The following is a 15,085-nucleotide window of genomic DNA, read 5'->3' as shown; positions in this document are numbered from 1 at the left end:
ATAATAGCTGTAACGTGAGTTACAACAGTAGCAGAGAGAAATGAGGATCTGAAGAATACACTCTGTCCTTTTAGGGAAGCAGTGGACAGGTGCAAGGTAACAGGCAGGCTTGTCATAATAACCGTACAGCACAGGAAAAACAACACTGTGACACTGGACTCAGTCCAGCCAATAATGGCTAACCCAGAATTGGACTTCTTTGTCAGAAAAGCTATTCTTATGAGCTTAGTGATAAAAGTCAGGACAAAGAAAGGCAGTACAAGAAATCAACCAACTCTATCTCAATTAATTCCACATAAGGATCCTTCTGAACAACAAGATACTTTACCAGTAAACAATGGATGGAGTATTGATTAAAGGCAACAGAATTTCCCACCTAAAGAAGAATTTCTGTTCAGCCCTAAGGAAGTTAAGGTTTTCCAAGGACAGGTTACCCACATCTAAAGAAGAAACTGTTTACATAACATCCAGCTTAAAAGGAAAAGAAACCATAATTGACTATGTAGTCCAAAAATAAGTGTAGGATTTTCCTGTTTCAACTCTGGTCTATCTGTAGTGGATGCTAGTGCTGAGAAGGGCAGGGAAGCCACTTTTCTTCGTTTCCTAAACAAGTCCTATGCCTAAATTATCATTCCTCTTTAAATGTGGATCAATTATATCACGTTACCTGTTAATATATGAAACTTGCCTCACATAAAAACCCATGTGCCTATTAATGCTTTATAAAAGCATCAAAATGATAAGCCATTTAGACTATCACAGAAATCTTTAAATGTAGAAGCATGGCAAACATTTATTACACTTTACAAATTACGCTATATTTACAAAGTCTATCATTTCCTGATTTTTAAAAACAAATCAGCAATTATCCTAAATACATATTTTTTAAAACATGAAATGTTTAAATGTGCAATTCAATAAAAATAAGTATGTAATTTGATGTTACTGTGACTTAAATGACATTTTATTTAAAAAAAAAAACAAGCATGCTTGACACTAACAGAAGCCATTCAAAGGGAAAAAAGTACATGACAAGACATAAACATAAGAGGATACACCATACAATGGGAAAGAAACAAAACTCCCAGTTGATATTAAAATAAAGAGGATGCCTTCCTATACATTGTGCAGTGCTATTCTACATGTTGTAGAAATACCAATGAACTTACCCACCACAGGAAATATTCCAAGATTATGCAGTCATCAGAGAAAGAGATTCCATCCAAGTGGAAGGAAAGCAATTCAAAAATCAAATAACTACATTCATTTCATTATGAAGTTAGTAGAATTAAATCAGAGAATAATTGTATTACAGAAGAGCTTTTATACTAAAACTAAAAAACAATTTAGATAAAATATTAAATGACTGGATTTCAATCAGAAAACTAGAATATTAACATTTCAATGAAATCTACAACACTGTTGTAGTACAATAAATTATACTGCTTAGATGCTATAATAAAGGACAGACAACACCGTCCCAATTTTTCTGTGGGAGATATGTTACTATAAAAGTAACCCATTGGGTGATAACAAGATAATTCATCTTGTAACTGAGGTTTGACATTAAAAAACTAATAGAATTAATTACAATAATAACGTGTTTAAATATGTGGATAGTTTCTCACCTCGTCTTCCTTCGAAAACATCATTGATTTCTCTTAGCAGTGTTGATATGTCACTAATCTGGGATTCCCAAGCTTCACAAAAGACATCTAGGTTTTCTTTAGCAATTTTACTGGACGGATGCAATGTCAATGTTTCAGCAGCAGAAATTATCTAATGAAACACAACAGACACAGGTGTGCATTTCAAACTCTTAGTTCTTAGAATCATCCTGGAGACCAAACTTAAGTCTGTGCTGTTCAACTCAACAAACAACTATGAAATGATTTCCACACGTAAGCTCCATGTTGGCCAATGTGGAGACCCATAGAACAAACCTCACTGTTTCTTATAAGCTGATCCACAAATAAATAGGATGCACGATTCTACACAAGCATTTATTCAGGGAGCAGTGACCTTTATTTCAGGAAAACTGGGTCAACAAAGTTGCTTCCATCGCAGAATTCAAAGAGCTATCTACACAGACTACAAAGAGTAGACTGTGCACTGTAGGTACAAGAGATGGGGGAGTAGTCGTGGCAGCAACAACAGTCACGGGGGTAGTGGTAATGGTGGCAGTAGCAGCACTGGTATCAGTAGCAGTAGGGGTAGTAATAGTAATGATGATAGTAGCAGTAATAACGGCAGCAGCGGCAGCGGCAGCGGCAGGTGGGTAGTATTACTGGTAGTGGCAGTCGTAGTAACGTATACACACATCTATGAGTACGTGGCAGGTACGTTCTTGAGATGCTCTTTTAGGTGCTTGATATACATTAGTATTAATCTTCAGAAACACACAAAATACTGGCTATCCTTCCCAAATACACATTATTCCCGTTATACAGCTAGAGAAACCGAGGCTCAGAGATACCAAGTAACTAATATATGGCTATTCATTCACCTACTATGTGCCAGGTACTGTACCCATGTTCCAGGAGCTGGGGAAACAGCTGGGAATGAAACGGATAAATTTGTCTGTCTTCATGGGGCTCACATTATGAGAGAGACAGACAATAAAAAACATACAAGTAAATGTTAAGATATTTCAGCGATGATAAATTGTATGTATGACAATAAAGGGTAAGAGAGATAGAGGGTGTTAGAAGGTCACCGAAAAGGAGGCATGTAAAAACAAAGAACTGAAGAAGTCAAGGAGGCCATGAGGGAATCTAGGGCGAGTCATTTGGGATGAGCTGGGAACACTTCTAGTATGTTCAGGGAACAGCCAGCAGACCAGTGTGACTAGACTGACATGAAAAACAGGAAGGTCACCAGTGGCCATGTAATGAGGAACATACACAGTAAGGACTGGACTTTACTGTGAGATAGGAAGTCACTGAAGAGCTTTCATAAGACTGATATGATCCATGCCATGCTCCCTCTAAGGGAATTAGAGCTACAAGCTCCTCCTGGTTTGGCACAGTCCCACGGGCACAGGGCTTGACAAGTAGGTGGCAGCTTCAGGAGCATAACAAGGTTCCCCATCTTCAGGGAAGGTGGGTACATGGGCTTGCCAGAGAACCACGGGCTAGATTTCAGCAGGAGTGCCCTCTTGACTAGGGTACTATATATATATATATATATATGTGTGTGTGTGTGTGGGTGTGTGTGTGTGGGTGTGTGTGTGTATTTTTTTTTTTTAATTAGAGAGAGAGAGAGAGAGAGGGAGAGAGGGAAGGAGAGAGGCAGAGGGAGAAAGAGAATAGGGGGTGGAGAGAATCTTAAGCAGGCTCCACATTCAGTGTGGAGCCCAATCCTACAACCCTGAGAGCATGACCTGAGCTGGAATCAAGAGTCAGATGCTCAGGGCACCTGGGTGGCTCAGTCGGTTAAGCATTTGACATCAGCTCAGGTCATGATCTCAAGGTTCGTGGGTTCGAGCCCCTCATCAGGCTCTACGCTGACAGCTTAGAGCCTGCTTCAGATTCTGTGTCTCCCTCTCTCTCTGTGCATTCCCCCCGCAACCCATGCTCTGTCTCTGTCTCTTTCTCTCTCAAAAATAAATAAATATTAAAAAAAAATTTTAAAGAGTCAGACGCTCAACTGACTGAGCCATCCAGACACCCCTAGGATCTAACATTTTAAAAGAACTATAAAAATGACATAGCTAAAGTAGAGATGTCCAGAAATAAATATAAATTATCCCAGACACATGCTCTAATTCTTTACTTGATCCCTTTGTGAAACAGATAGCAAAGACTAGGAGTAAAAGCTGAGGCTGTGGGAAGAAAAAGACTTCTCAAGTCATAGAAGTTGACAACAGGCTCGATCACTGCCCTGCGGAAGAAAGTACGGTGGTCCCTGATATTCCTGCTGCAGTAAAAACAGTAAGCAGAGAATTACAGCCAAGTAGCAAGCAGGGCTTGAGGGTAACAAGAGCTGACGGCACATGGCAGGAGAGTCAAAACTTTCAATTCCACTGAAATACATTTATAGCCAAGGTGAGCAGGATGAATCTCAAGTGGACAAGCAAATATTAAAGCCCTGGTTTTTCCTAATAAACAGAGATCCTCTGGTTATAATAAAATGTTCAGCTGATGATCATTGCTAAGGGTCACTCATGTAGTTCCTGCTTCCATAATAAGCCTTTGACACTATTCTCTACAGGGAAGCTTATTGTCCTTCTAACGTCCACTCATCACAGTTCTGCTAGAGGACACACGTCACCACTGTCTCTAAGTCACTTGCACTGTTCTCAGCTATAAATCCAAGGGCTCTACATCTACCATCAAACACAGGAGTTAGGAGTAAGTCCTTGGTTGACCATGATAAATGAAATAAGAACTCCTGGTAAATTGTATTTTAGAACTTAGACCTAAAAAAGAAATGAAGTTCTAGCCCTCACTTTTCTCTTTAACTTGACAGGGACAGTATTAAATGGGGTATCAATTTTTAAAAGCCTCTTGGAAATTATAAACACAAAGTAATATTTCAGAAAAGTCAGAAAAAAATAATTCCCAACTCTTCCAAACAAGCACAAGAACTTTCATTTCCATATATTCCTATGTACGTTTTCATAGCAGGATTATAGTAAGTATACAAATCTGTATCCTGCTTTTATCATCTAACATTTTAACAAAACACTTTTAAATGTTGCTAATTCTAGTTGTCATAATTATTATTTTAAGGTCATAATGTATTATTTGCCTGACTTCAGATACTTATTTTGCTTCCAACTGGATCTTATTGTAAGTAATGCTGTAACATTGCTTTAGTTTTTGTTTTTCTAATTTGCTTATGTCTTAGGAATCCTAGGTCAAAACACATAAGTAATTTTATGGCTTGGTCCATAATAGTAATTACTTCTTTAAAAGATTTTATTTTTTAATGTTTATTTATTTTTGAGAGACAGAGACAGAGACAGAGTGTGAGTGGGGAAGAGGCAGAGAGAAAGGGAAACACAGAATCTAAGCAGGCTCCAGGCTCTGAGCTGTCAGCACAGAACCCGACGCGGGGCTCGAACTCACGGACTGTGATATCATGACCTGAGTTGAAGTTGGATGCTTAACCAACTGAGCCATCCAGTCACCCCTAAAAGATTTTATTTTTTTAAGTAATCTCTACACCCGATGCAGGGCTTGAACCCACAACCCTGAGACCAAGAGCCACACTCTCCACCAAATGAGTGAGCCACAGTTGCCCCGGTAACTTACTTTTCAAATGTGTCATAACAACCTTCATTGTAAACAGCTTCTTGAAAATAAATATAAACTAGGACATCAATTAAATGGGCCGATCTCCAGTTTTGCAGATAAGTAGCTAACCCAAGGCAATGTAATCTCTGTTCAGGCACGCTATCTATGAAAACTCCATTACCTTCGTTACTCTCAATAGATTTGGCTTCTAGTTATGCAGAACCATGCACATCTTCCTTCCACAACATTTGTTATGACACTCAGACAAGACATAATATAAAGCAATGATCTGCTATTGATCATACCTGTTGGCCAGTCACCTGAAATGTCTCCTCTGCATGTACACAGGTTATTTCAAGAGGTTCTGTCCCAGATATATGACGCAACAATCGACAGGCCTACGAGAAAACATTTCGATAGTTCAACTTCCACAGTCTCATTCTTCACAATACAGGTTTTCATTGTATAATTAGGAAAGAAAACAAAGCCTTACACATAAACTTATTAAAACCTTATTAAATTAAATCTTATTAAAAATCAAGTTGTACATTACTGAGAAGATTATTATAACACTATATTGGTTACCAATAAATTTTCTAGGAATAAAGCAGGAACCAATAAGGGTAGAGCATATTGTCTCTTTGTCTCTGTTTCTTATCTGATAATGGCAAGTGGGAACAGAATACTAGAACCAGGACGAATCTTTGAAAGGATCTCGTAGTAAGTACCCACACATTGTATGTATGAAGAAACTTAGAGTAGTGACTTGCCCAAGATCCCTCAGCTACACTATGTCAAGCTACACGTTCTATCTACCAAGAAACAACACTTCTCCTCAGGGTCAATTAATTAACACACCTTTCACTGGAGATAACACTGGATTAGGCAAGGCTGATGTAGTGAGAACCTTTATCAGAGAAAATTATTGCAAATCTTGAGACTTAGGACACAAAGCATTTTTTCCACTAAAAAAATTGCTGCAGGATTCCTATAAATGCCGACTTTGTTTACAGTCATAATATTTGGTTTATAAACATAACAGCACTGGGGTGGGGAAAATTAAGTGAAGGTGATCAAAAGGTACAAATCTCCAGCTATAAGATAAATAAGTTCTGGGGATATAATATATAAGTCTATAGTTAAAAGTACTGTTTTGTATATTTGAAAGTTGCTAAGATCTTAGAAGTTCCCATCACGAGGAAGAATTTTCTGTAACTATCTGAGGTGATAGATATTAAGTCAATTTACTGTGGTGATCATTTCATAATGTATACATATATGAAATCATTATGTTGTACACTTTAAACTTATGACACTGACATATGTGGTCTACAGCTATGTTTGGCCAACGGGAAGCCCCAGCAATAGAGCAGCAGGAATGAAAGGAGTAAGAGCCTTTATTCTCCCGCTCTTTCCTTGCAAGGTTGCCTCGGCCTGTTTCTGTGTCTAGTCCTGAAATCGAACCTCTCAAGGTAGCTTTCTGGAAGACTCTGTGTCCGTCCAGCCTCCAGGAACCACTCATTCCCCCTGTTAATTTCGGCCAGGGAGCAATACCAGCTCTACTGTCACTAACCCCAATTACTGCACTGCCATGGTCCCCCCACACCCTGTCTATGCAGTTGTGAATAGCTCCTTTATTAAAGCCTTTTACATGATCCTAATTCAAGTATGCCATCTCTTTCTGCTGAGACCCCACAGATTCAAATGCAAACAAATCATACAACGTATCTCCATTACTCTACTCCATAGCCTAATCTCTCTGAGAGAATAAAGACAAGATTAATAATAAGTGCATCTGTGGGTTCCAGCATTCTTTGTTTGGTTTTAGAGGCCAGACTGTTGTTAGGACAGATCAACATTATACCTTTGAAACTGCAAAGAAGATGGAGGAAATGCCCATATAAAGTTAACCAAAAGCTGTTAATATTCCCTGATGATAGTACAACTATCATGAAGCCATAATGACTCTAACAAACGAACCTATTACTCACCTCAACAAGCTGCTCTTTCTGTTCAGAGAGTTTACAGGCATATTCAGCCAAACCTTCTAAATTTCCTTCTACTCCAGTAAGTTTTAATGCTTTTAGAACCACATGATCAGCATGGTATTTTAACAGATCTGCTGCCAGCTGAGTTGCTGTACTGTGAAGCTGCAGATGTGGGGGGTGAAGGGTAATGAAAGAAAGACAACAAACAAGAAGGTTCTGTAATCACGCACCTCACAAGCATTTAAAAATGAAAAAGCAATCTCACTTGATCCACTGAGAGGAAAGTGCAAAGTTTCTTGTGGTAATAATAGAAGCTGTATAGCACTGGCAGCTTGTAAGTTCTACCAGGGTGGGAGTGACACCGACATCTTTGAGTCCCCAGTGTTGGCAGTGATGCTGTGTGTAGAAGATGAAATGCTCAGCCCGTGCAGAGTGGCCGGTCCCTATTTCACCCTGCCACCCTGCTCTTTCTCACGCAGCTTTTCTCTTACTTAAAAAAATGCTTCTGCTCCTCAAAAAGTTAGTTAGGAATAGAACAGTTCCTTATTAAGAGGATGGTATTCAGAGTACTAAGAGGAAAATCAAATGGCGTTTCATGATGATTAGCGTTTGTTAGTCATAGACTTTTAAAAAGGTATTGATGTAAGATTCAGTCAGTTAGGTATTCAACACAACTTTATTAAATGCTCAGACCATGGCAGACACTGTATTAGAGGCTGGACATACATGACAAGTAGGATACAACTCCTTCCCTCAGGGGGTTACAGCTTCTCTGTAGTTCTATCCAGAACTTTACTCCCCAACTCTTGGGTCACAGGAGAAATGACAGACAAAGGGTAACCAAAACCCCAAGGCTGTATTTGACTTGGAATGGATTTTAAGCATAGCTCACTCTCAGCAGGTATCTTTGGGTCCTATAACTCCAAAATCTTTTCATTTTGCCTTTTGTCTTTAAAAAAAAAATGGTGTGATGGGTTATTCTGGGGTTCTCCAAGAAGAGATCATTTTCATTAACACTGTCCTAAGGAAAATCTGACTTTGAACTAAGCCCATTGATTTTTTTTTTTCCTGGAAGTAATCCAACGTCATTTCAGACTATAGGACATTTACAAAATTAACAACAGAGTAGTCTGCATTCACGCTACCAAGTGAGAATAATTACAGTCAGAAACAAAGACATTAAAATGTACTTTCCTTTGGAAACTAAATGCCACACAAGAATTTGAAAATATTTTATTTAACCATCAGGGCCTTAGAGAATACCTAATGCCAGCCCTTTATTTTACAGCCTATGAAACAGGTCCTTAGGGACCAAGTGACTTGCCCACAATCACGTAAATCTGATAAGTGGGTCTAGAGATAACTTATTACCAACCATAAGGGAGAAAGGACAAACAAACTGGAAGTTCCGCTCTGTGCAACGAACCGACAATAGCTCTACAGACATCATCTGCCTTCCTCCTTCTGAAAATTCTTCCAGGTTGATGTTGTTACACCCATTTCAGAGGAAAGGAAAATGAAGCTGGTAGAAAGCCACTCAGTCTATCAGCAAAGGATTTTATTCTCTTACTGATAGTCAAGTTTTAACAGTAATTTAGCTAAAATTGAATAGGCTGGAAAAAAAAATGGATAGGCTTTTTTTAAACCAAAATAACCCACAACATCCTTCTATGTTTAACAGGATGTAAAAATGAAGGTTCCAATAGAGGTCAGTACCAAGTAAGATGTGAAACAAATCATCATACATGTAATTTATAAAACCCAGTTTCATTCCCTTGAACCCTTGACTCTGCAGAAGTGTAAACGAATAAAGGGATTAGAGATAAGGAAGCTCTGTTTGGAGAGTGGACAGGTGCCTACTGAGTGCCACCTCCAGGCAACCCCCAAAGTAGATGGAGCCGCGTGACATGGGAGTTTCAGTGAAGGGCTGAGGGTCTCACACGAGGGGCTCTGCAGAACACACTCAAGCATCCCTGAGAGACAAAGTCAGCTTGAAACAGAGCCCAAAGCATCCTGTAAAGGTGCCAGTTCCGAAGAACTTTCCACCTCCCCACTTTCTCTCTACTGGCCCTGAGCCACACTTGGCAAAGATCAGGAACAGAAGCTAGATAAAGGGGGGATGAAGAGAATGAAAAGAGACCAGAGACCACACCTTTCCCAAAAGCCCTAGGTGGGGCTGGGGAACAGGGGCTAAGTCCTACAATCAAATGAATATCAAAGTAGTGATTAATATATTCGAGAAAACATTCTCATTTTTGAACTGAGATTGTGTCTCAGGACCTAAGCCACGAACTGGCAAACTCACTCTGTAAAGGGTCAGGTAGCAAATATTTTAGGCACAATTTCAACTGCAACCACCTAACTCTGTTGTTGTAGTGAAAAAACAGTAGACAACATGTAAGCACACAGGCAGGACTATGTCTCCCAAAATTTTATTTACAAAAGACAACCTGGTCATAGTTGGCAAACATCTGACTTAAAGAGACTTGCAATTACCTGAGAGTGATCAAGTAAGTCACAGGATGGTCAAGTTTTCATTCAGGAAGCAGGGAAATCTCAACCAGAAGAATGTTTTTAAAAATCAATTTTATTAAGGTTATAGTTTATATGCAGCAAAATATACCAAGGATGCTGTTTGATAAGTTTTAACAAACATATCCTTATTGTGGTGGTGGTTACCACTGCAATCAATATTTACTGCATTTCCATTACCCCAAAAAGTTCTTCCCCAACTTCTGGCCCCAGGCAGCCACTGATATGGTTTCTGTCACTATAAATTAGTATTGCCTTTTCTAGAATTTCTTCTAAATGGAATCACACACACACACACACACACACACACACACACACACACACTCTTTGTGTCTGACCTCTTCATGTTATGTTTTAGTGATTCACCCATATTATTACCTGTATTGATACTGTTCCTTTTTGTTGAATAGTATTTGTTATAGTTATACCAAAATTCATTTATCGATTCCTCTGTGGATAGAAATTTAGACTGTTTCCAGTTTGGGGCTATTATAAATAAAGCTGCTGTGAACATCCATGTACAAGCTTTGACAATGATGGCACTAATTAAATGGTGGCTTCCAAATGGAAACCCATTTTCTGGGCACATAGACATACTAATACTAATGCATCACATACATACCATACAACATGAAAATTAGCGAAGATTTAAAATAGGCTAGGTTTCGAACTATACTTACTTCTTTCTTAAGTTCATTGAGACTGTGGCTGATTTTCAATACAGAGAGTTCTAGCTCTTCAGCAATACTTTTTGTTTTCTTGCTTTGCTAATAATAGAAAAAAATATATATATAGTTACTTCATCTTTTTATCTAATCATTCCAATTTTACTTGAACTATAAATTACAATAACTGTTTAATATCATTCTGTGAATTATAAAAAAAGTAGATTTAAAAAATTCACCTGTTTATGGCTGGAATGGAAAATAAAATTTTACCTATTTAGTTACATTTTCCCATTCTGACTATAAAAAGATTAATTTTTAAAATCTAATTCTTTAATAAATTTATCATGTCTAAAATGAATCAATTTTATCTTCTGCCTTGAATGCTCATCTCTTCACTCTTAACAGAGTTAAAACTTAAAATCCTATTTACCTTCAAGTCTCTACATAAATGTCTCTTTCTCAGAAAGGCTTTTTCAGTTCACACAATCTAAATTAGGCCGTCTTCTTATCCATTCTAATCTTCTAAGTAATCATCCTCGTTGCAATTACATAGTTAACTGTTTTGTTTGTTTCTTTCTTTAAAGCCTATCTTCCCCCACTAGGCCTTGGTAAATTCCAGAAAGGCTGGGATTACATTTATTTTAGTCACCAATGAATACACAATACCTAGCACAGCAAATGGAAGGTAGTACGTACTCATTTCTTTGAATAAATAAATTGTTAAATGTCACCTATCTTCAAGAAGTCTTAATTATTTATTTTATTTTAGAGAGAGACAGAGAGCGTGAGAGGGGCAGAGGGAGAGGGGCAGAGAGGGAGGGGGGAGAGAGAGACAGAGGGAGAAAGAGAGAATTTGAAGCAAGCTCCATGCTAAGCACAGCGCCCGATGCAGGGCTCCATCCCACAACCCAGGGATCATGACCTGAGCCAAAATCAAAAGTTGGACACTCAGCCAACTAAGCCACCCAGGCAGCCCAAGAGGTCTTCTTAATTCTTCTCCCTAAATATAAATTCGCCCTCCTTCAATTCCATGCAAAACATGGTCTGTACCTCTGTTGGGCACTTACAAAACTTTCTGTACTTATCTTACCCCTTCCCACATTTTTCTACATTGCAAAATTCTTGCAGGCAAAGATTTTATCTTATTCATCTTTAGATTTCCAGTGCCTGGCATATAAAAGGCACTCAGTAACAAGTGCTGAAAAAAATGAATGGATGAACAATGGTTCTGGCATGCAGAACCAGTGATCGGAGTGCTTGTGAAATATGGGAAAGGTGTTAATTGCAAATTTAAGTATTGATAGACTTGGATTCCCAACAGAGAGAGCACTTCCTCAAAGAAACTCTTTATATTGACTTTTGGGTTTAAAATTTAACACTGAAGCAATCTATACTTTAGATTAGATATCACAGAGGTATTTCAAACTAACCATAAAATAATGCTTTTAGCCCTGACACCACTCTACTCTAGGTTAATTTCCCTGTTAATAGGAGCATTTGCACTGTCATGATGCCAAGGAATGTAAGAGAAAACCTTGATTTATGTCTACTCTGCATTGATAAACCAATCTTTACAAGAAAGTCAACTGCTGCTTCACTCTCTGTGCTCATCCTTCTTCATCTTTACTGCCAAAACTTTTGTTCATGGCTTTCAGATTTGTTCCATCTATGCTGTATATTATAAACCATGGTAAACACTTTTTTTGACATACCCTAGGTCTAAGAAATGAACAAGTGGTGCCAGAGCTGAGTCTCAGGCCTCCACCTTTCAATTCTGTAACCACTCTCTACAAGAGTCTGGATACACACTTTCTGTGTTGTCCCACTCTGTCCATCTTTTTTTTTTTTTTTTAAATCCTAGGTAAACTCTACACTATGTATGGGGCTCGAATTCATAGCACGAGACCAAATGTCACAAGCTCTACCGACTGAGCCAGCCACGTGCCCCCAACTCTGTCCATCTTTACCACTCTAGTCCACATAGCATCCCAGGCTCCCAGGCTTTATGCACACCAGCAGTCTAACCTTCGAATGGTTGCTCACCAATCTTTGACCAGGAATTGGGGCAAGGGTGAAAAATCTTTCACTTGCTAGTGGATCTACCCTTGTCTTCACTGCTTCTAGACCTCAATAAGTTTTCTAAATTGTCGTCTCTATAAATCAGCTGTCCTCAGAGTTAAGAACTGTGCACGTGTGAATGGCTCTGGCAGTAAGGCTCGGGTCCCAAGAACTTGTAGGTGGGGGGGTCTACCCCTCTGCTCTTCACTCTGAAGCATTTTGGGGAGGAATTTTCCAGAGGTGCATTTGGTGGACACGGGGGGACTATGGGATGAACTCGTGATAGTGATGGTGGTGCAGAATCCAGGCTGGCCATCATGGAAACTGAGAAACAACAGGCCCAGAAATGTCAAATACTGTGAGCACTGGATGGGAGGGGCGCTTTGGCCAAGGGGTGGGGAGAAAAGACATGAGATACCCTTGTCCCGTTCCAGGCCACAGTCATACTCCTGGTGATTACGTTAGCTTCCACAGTGCTCAGAGCTTTAGGGAAAAGCTAACGTATAAGATTCACTCGGACGAAAAGAAGTTCTTACACTTTGAATCCACACAGAAATCAACTGCCGCAGTTCCAGCCTCGTCTGAGTGGACAGTTCCAAGATGCGCTCCCTGTGCTCATGGCTGGTGTAGGCAGAATCAGTAAAGTCCTCTGTGCGCTCCAAGATGACTTCCAAAGTCGCAGAAAGATTCTCTTTTGACTGAAAATAAAGATTCTCCCGAAGAGCTTCAATGTTCATCTGAGAACAAAAAGGATACACATCTATGAGTCAATATTCCCACCGAACCAAATGGGCTGTAATTTTTAGCAGTGCCCAGAGAGACACTAGCCATTTCTTCGCCGGTCTGAGGGCTCAGGGGAAATACAACCTCTAGTGATGACTCTGTTCTCCAGTACACATTGCTCAGGAGCCACCAGCGGCCACGCAGAGACTCACTGCGATGGCTGTTAATACAACATTCCTAGGAGACCAGTAAACACTAAGGCAGAAAAAGCATTATCGTGTAGCAACTGGTAGGAAAAACGAATCAGCTTGCAGGTAGAGAATGTGCATCTGAGAAAATGCTGAGGCCAAGTCCTGGAAGACGCTACATCCAAATACTAACTTGTGCTGAGCCCAGGGGGAAAGGGTGTGGAGGGTGTGGGAATGGCAAGGGCTGGGAAAGGCATCAGTTTTTCCTTTCTCAATTCAGCCAAACTCTCCTAGGCGCCCAATCTATCTCTACATTTTGTCTTATGTCCCCAACAGCACCTCCTGACCAAAACATTCCCCATCATTCTCTACCTGTATAATCTTTATAAAATGGAAAGTTTCTGATATTGCCAACTCCCTCTAATTGACATCTCACCACCTCTAAAATTAAGCCCAAATTTCTACTGCAAAACACAAAATCCTCTAGGGTCTTGACTTCATAGATGTTTCTGACAGTCTGTCTCACCACCCCCCAACTTCCCAAACAACCTGTCACTTCAACCATCCTGTGCTCAGAGTTTCCTAAATATGCGACTGACACATGCTCACTGGCACAGTCTTTCTCTGTCAGCTTTCTACTGCCACTCTGCCACTCCAGCGGCATTTAACCTCTGGCCCATGAGATGTGTCGCAGAAACAACTTGGGCCAAGAGGTGATCCATGGTGATGACCATGACTGTGGTCACAATGAGTGTGCTGATAAGGATAGCTTACACTTGTTTAGCACTTTAAAGTCCTTTCATAAATATAGTTTCCAGATAATCCTTACATCTGACCCATTTTCACATGACCCATGGAAGTACCCAGATTTGGAAATGCCATGGGTGGGGAAGAGGGGGCTTGCTTTTCCTTCTCCTCTTGGCCCAGGTTGTCTCCAGGAACCACTCCATCCTAGGTAAATAGCATTTTTTTCTTTTAAGCTAGGAAAGAACATGGATAAAAGTGACATATGGAATTAACAATAAGCCTCTGAGATTTAGAATTTAAACAGGATTACAACATAAAAATCAGTCATGTTGACCACACACCATTTATGTTAATAGCAACTTAGGGCTGCCTGGGTGGCTCAGTTGGTTAAGCATCCGACTTTGGCTCAGGTCATGATTTCGTGGTTGGTGGGTTCAAGCCCTATGTTGGGCTCTGTGCTAACAGCTTGGAGCCTGGAGCCTGCTTCAGATTCTGTGTCTCCCTCTCTCTCTGCCCCACTCCTGTTCATGCTCTCTCTCTCAGAAATAGATAAACTTTAAAAAAATTTAAGAAAAATAGCAACTTAGTTTTTTCAAAAGCTATTCATTTACATGGTTTCATAAGATTTGTCCACACTCACAGTACTGAGCATAGTAATGCAGCTTCCTGCTACAGATGATACTCTCCATCAGAAAAGAAGGTAAGACGCCAAAAAGATACCCACTGGCCGTGAGACGAAGTCGCTGCAGAATGCCTGGCGGTGAAGTGGCAGCCAGAGCAGCTGGCAGCAGCCACAGGCACAGCACTGCCAAGTTAACCCGGAGCCGAAGTATGGCACCAAGAGGCAAAAGACCTAGCTCTGGCCCTGTTTGTTTCCCTAATTATCGTGTAACCCTTAACAAGATGTCTCCTCCCCCCCTACCCCCCGCCCCTTCAGCCTT

At 40.0% G+C, this 15,085-nt stretch overlaps 1 protein-coding gene across 1 annotated transcript in view; it reads right to left on the bottom strand.

Annotated features, from left to right (window-relative positions):
* Window positions 1-15,085, bottom strand: part of CTNNAL1 (catenin alpha like 1) — a 61,703-nt gene that overhangs the window by 13,712 nt on the left and 32,906 nt on the right. The window contains exons 7-11 of the mRNA XM_027034775.2: window positions 13,023-13,223; window positions 10,441-10,527; window positions 7,232-7,390; window positions 5,546-5,638; window positions 1,629-1,779 (exon numbers count right to left, since the gene is read on the bottom strand). Coding sequence (XP_026890576.1) covers window positions 1,629-1,779; window positions 5,546-5,638; window positions 7,232-7,390; window positions 10,441-10,527; window positions 13,023-13,223 — 691 coding nt within the window. The remainder of the gene's footprint in view (window positions 1-1,628; window positions 1,780-5,545; window positions 5,639-7,231; window positions 7,391-10,440; window positions 10,528-13,022; window positions 13,224-15,085) is intronic.

The sequence above is a fragment of the Acinonyx jubatus genome, chromosome D4 (genome assembly GCF_027475565.1).
Source record: "Acinonyx jubatus isolate Ajub_Pintada_27869175 chromosome D4, VMU_Ajub_asm_v1.0, whole genome shotgun sequence".
Lineage (NCBI taxonomy): Eukaryota > Metazoa > Chordata > Mammalia > Carnivora > Felidae > Acinonyx > Acinonyx jubatus.
Note: the sequence above shows the minus strand (reverse complement) of the source record. Positions and strands in the feature narration are given on the sequence as shown.